At 40.7% G+C, this 4,619-nt stretch overlaps 1 protein-coding gene across 1 annotated transcript; it reads left to right on the top strand.

Moving 5' to 3' along the window:
- evx2 (even-skipped homeobox 2) lies at window positions 1–4,184 on the top strand. The gene is made up of 3 exons (XM_039817997.1): window positions 1–709; window positions 1,152–1,393; window positions 1,873–4,184. Exons 1-3 carry the CDS (start codon window positions 316–318, stop codon window positions 2,485–2,487), a joined length of 1,251 nt encoding a protein of 416 aa, XP_039673931.1. The 5' UTR covers window positions 1–315; the 3' UTR covers window positions 2,488–4,184.
- The last annotated feature ends 435 nt before the right edge of the window (window positions 4,185–4,619 follow it).

The following is a 4,619-nucleotide window of genomic DNA, read 5'->3' as shown; positions in this document are numbered from 1 at the left end:
AAATGATCATTGGAGCAACGTCAGCCGAGCATTTTAACAACGAACAGCAACCACTTTTGATGAATGACATTTTGCTGCTGTGGGGAGGATGCACGGCTCATTTTGAGCAGTCGCTCGTCGATTGCATTCAGATTCTTTCATTTTTTGCGTCTTGCTTATAAAAAGGTTTAGAGACCGTTATTTAGAGACAGTTGCTGACTTTCATGCGGATTTAAGCTCCGACACAACTCATTGGTGCTCCAGCCCCCCCTGGACAAGTGTTGTGTGGCGTTTCTTTTTTTTTGGTTGCTTTTTTTCCCCGTCTTGCACGGCTTAATGATGGAGAGGATAAGAAAAGAGATGATATTGATGGAGAGAGGTCTGCACAGTCCCGTCGCAGGGAAGAGGCTCGCAGACACGCCTGGAAATTCAGTGCTGGAGGCCCTGGAAAACTCTCAGCACAGCGGACGGCTAAGCCCGAGAATAACTTCGGCTTCTCTCCATGGAAATCTTGGGGACATCCCGACGAAAGGCAAATTTGAAATTGACAGTATTTTCGGTACACACCACAACAGTGAAAATACCTCTTCGGCGGAAATTTCTTCGTCAGAAAGCAGGAAGAAAATGAGCCTCTACTCCGAAGTTTCGCCAGATTCCGATATTAACAGTGATGTGGAGGTGGGATGCCCTGCGCATCGCTCCCCGAGCCAGCACAAGGAAAACAACAAAGGTAAGACTTGATTTTACTCCATGTTTACCTTCTTTTTTATTTCTGCTGTAAGACAGTCAGATTGATGTTAGGCTAATACAGCGGTTACACTACTGTTGTTATTTACAACATCCAAAAACCGTAATAATGCTGAACTGAATTAGGCTATTATATTTGTAATATTTTCTTTATTTTTATCTTCATTATTATTAGGCTATTATTATTAATGTTAAGCCTATTATCTTCATTATTATACTACAATGGATACAAGTAGCTAATGTTAATAAAAAAGATTTTTTTTAAATTTGCCTCGACACAAATTTTACATTAACCTTATTAGTTCTCTCATTACCATTAAGTTGTCAAATATACTGCAGGCTCACACACATTTATTATTTCAATATTGTCGATATCAACAACAATTTGTATGTTTTTATTCTCTTTTTCTTTTTTTCTTTTTTAGGTTTTTCAGACAGCAATTCTGGATCTTCCAACATAAGCTCGAACTCCCTCCAGAATATGAACGGTAATTCATCGGGAGGATCAAACAATTCAAATAGCGACCAAGTGAGAAGATATCGGACTGCTTTCACCAGAGAACAAATCGGGAGACTGGAAAAAGAGTTTTACAGGGAAAATTACGTTTCGAGACCAAGAAGATGTGAATTAGCCGCAGCGTTGAATCTGCCCGAGACTACGATTAAGGTACCTAGATTATTAATCTTCATGATTATTGTGTGTGCAGAGAAAGGAAAGCTGCGGGTATAAAGAAAAAATAATAATAATAGGCCTACTGAAATATTATTTCTGCTAATGAAATGTTGCAGTGTTATATTTTGATTTAACCTGTAGATAAAAAAATTACTTTTATTTAGGCTACTGGTCACCCTATGGGTGCTTATCAATTGTAATGTGTAGCCTACAATTAATGCATAGCCTACTCATTTAAAATAGCCTAATTAAACACAAAAAAGGAAAATGATTTAACTGACATCTTTAAGTTATTTGGCAGATTTTAACTGCTGCTGTACTGTATATGCCAATTGATATTTTTTTTTATGTTCAATGACATAGGACATTTTGGCATCAGCCTGTCCTGAAGCACTCTCTTCAGAGGTCTCTATGTAGAGCTTGGAAACAACATGGCAGCTTCAGTATGGGCCTTGTTTTGACTCTGTGTACAGGTGTGGTTCCAGAACAGGCGGATGAAGGACAAAAGGCAGCGTCTGGCGATGTCCTGGCCCCATCCAGCAGACCCCAGCTTCTACACTTACATGATGACGCACGCTGCAGCTACAGGAAGTCTACCTTACCCTTTCCACTCGCACATGCCTCTCCATTACTACCCGCACGTCGGAGTCACGGCAGCAGCGGCCGCTGCTGCCGCTTCCGGCGCCGCGTCGTCACCTTTCGCCACCTCCATCCGCCCCCTCGATACCTTCCGAGCACTCTCCCACCCCTACTCGCGGCCGGAGCTCCTGTGCAGCTTCAGGCACCCGGGACTCTACCAGTCACCCGCAGGCCTGAATAGTTCAGCAGCGGCGTCAGCGGCGGCCGCGGCAGCGGCAGCGGCGGCGGCGGTCAGCGCCCCGTCAGCCACCGGGCCGTGTTCGTGTCTGAGCTGCCACAGCAGCCAGGCGGCGAGCGCGCTGGGCTCCAGGAGCGCCAGCGGGGACTTTACCTGCACAGCTTCGGGCCAAAGATCCGAGAGTGGATTTCTGCCGTATTCTGCTGCTGTTCTCAGCAAGACATCCGTCCCGTCACCAGACCAACGAGAAGAAACTTCACTTAACAGATAACTCATCATGCAGCCTACACGACCTATTTCCTATTTTTCTCTAGTCCTACTTTAGGGGATAGGCCTAGGCCCACTCTAAAAACCACACCTGGGTAAATCATTCGTTTATTCGGCAGCATTGTAAACACACACACACACACACACACACTCTCTTAGGTTAATTTTTACAAGTCCAAAATACTCTTTATAACAAAAAACACACGAATAGCTAGCACCGAAAATGTTGCACCTCACAAAAAACCTTTTTTAAAAGCCTGTGGCAGCTTGTGTTGTGCCTGTAGACCTATTTCTACGCTGGATTAATTTGGAAAAATAACAGGCCATGCTGTGTATCCATTCAGTCCCTATGCCTCAATCCATGTGCCATTTTAAATGTATTTATTTATTTATAGGCTACAAATGCTACAAATTACCAACAACTGTCATTCAGTCACAGTCCATATTTCTTTTTTAATATTCACCGTGACGAACCCAGCCTGGTTACCTTGACTCCTCTGGTTTTTAAAATTCAAACGTGAGTGAATTATGCTATCTAAATTTAGATAGCAGAAGGTCCTGCTTTTCTGCCCAGCAGCATATCTTTCTTCACTAGGCCTAATAGACTGAGATTTTGGCAGGGATAGCTCCAACACCCAGCCTCTGCTCTATGGGGACCCTCCTAATCAGCTAGAAGGGTGCATATAATTTTGGACCGCGTCTTTCGTGTCAATTCTTATGTTAATAATGAGAGGATCATGACAAAAATTGCCAATCATGTACCTAGATGGAGCTCCTCTGAATACATGACTGTAAGAAAGTTGCTCGTTTTGAGACCTGCTGTCAAGTGCTAACAACCCGCGGAGGGAAGTCATTAGACATACAAAAGACCTGGAACAAAGCGACAGTCCTGGTACACAGATGCACTGTATAAAAATAATATATGACACATGTAGGGTTTCAAAATATTAGCCTACACACAAAAGCAGCCTACAAAGTCCCAAATTTAGTTTTCTGATAAATACCTCGACACACAGTAGCATCTCTTTTATTTACATTGCTGAACCTCATCAAATCCAGTATTTTCATAGGTATGTAATCCTTTAGGACCTCTTCACTCAGCAGACACATGACGGGACTGAGCAAGGCGAAAGTTCAGACTAAATAGCCTGGCTTTAATCTGTCTGCGCCTGTAAAAATGGCTATGTGCTATTTTATTCGTTCCTGTTGGGACATCACCAATATGTTAATTATCAAACATGTGAACTGTAAATCGTGACATATTTTGCAAATATCATGGATAGTCCTACTGATAGTTGAAAACTGAATTATTGATCGCTCTGGAAAATGCTTCATGAAATGTGGATGGTAGGCTATTTTTTAACACTTTTGTGAGACTTGCTGAATGTTTTTTTTTTATGTTTAAACACTGGATGTACACACTAATAGGAGCATCAAATAGCCTACGAATTGGCCTGTAAACTCACCAATAGTCCAAAATATTGATATTGGGTGTAAAAATTAAGACTGAATTATGGAGAACATTTCTTTATAGTCCACTCAAAAGAGGCTTTAAAAAGGGCTGATAAACGAGCACTGAAATTAAAATGATGAAAATAGTATTGGCCTTTGTCCTTATAGGGTCTCTGTTATAACTCTATATCTCTGTATTTAAAATATCAATGACTGTATGAATTTAAATATTTTAACTTGAAAAAAAAATTGTGCAATATGAAATGTAAATCATGTTATTTATTGATCGTGTTTGTTCTTGAAAAATGAATAAAAAAAACATCTTTACAAATTTTCGCTTCTTTGCAACATTTCTGCAAAACCAAAAACATGATTTTCGTTGCAGTATAATACTTTTTAATTCTAATTTAATTGCTTGCAATAATGTAAACACTGTATATTATGGACATATATATCATAGCCTATATGTTGTAAGAAGATTCAACTCCGACAATGAAGACTTCTTCTGCCTATGTAGGTGCTGTAACACCATTTCTATAGCACACACTGTACAGCATTAATTAAAAATACGTGGAACGCTACAGGGAATATGAGGCCTGCCATCACGGGTCATTCTGGCCCTATAATTTACCATTATTTTTACATTACCTCTAAATGATACAAGCTGATACTGTCGTTAATTGC

Source organism: Perca fluviatilis, chromosome 12 (genome assembly GCF_010015445.1).
Source record: "Perca fluviatilis chromosome 12, GENO_Pfluv_1.0, whole genome shotgun sequence".
Classification (NCBI taxonomy): domain Eukaryota; kingdom Metazoa; phylum Chordata; class Actinopteri; order Perciformes; family Percidae; genus Perca; species Perca fluviatilis.
This window is presented reverse-complemented; position numbering and strand designations above follow the sequence as displayed.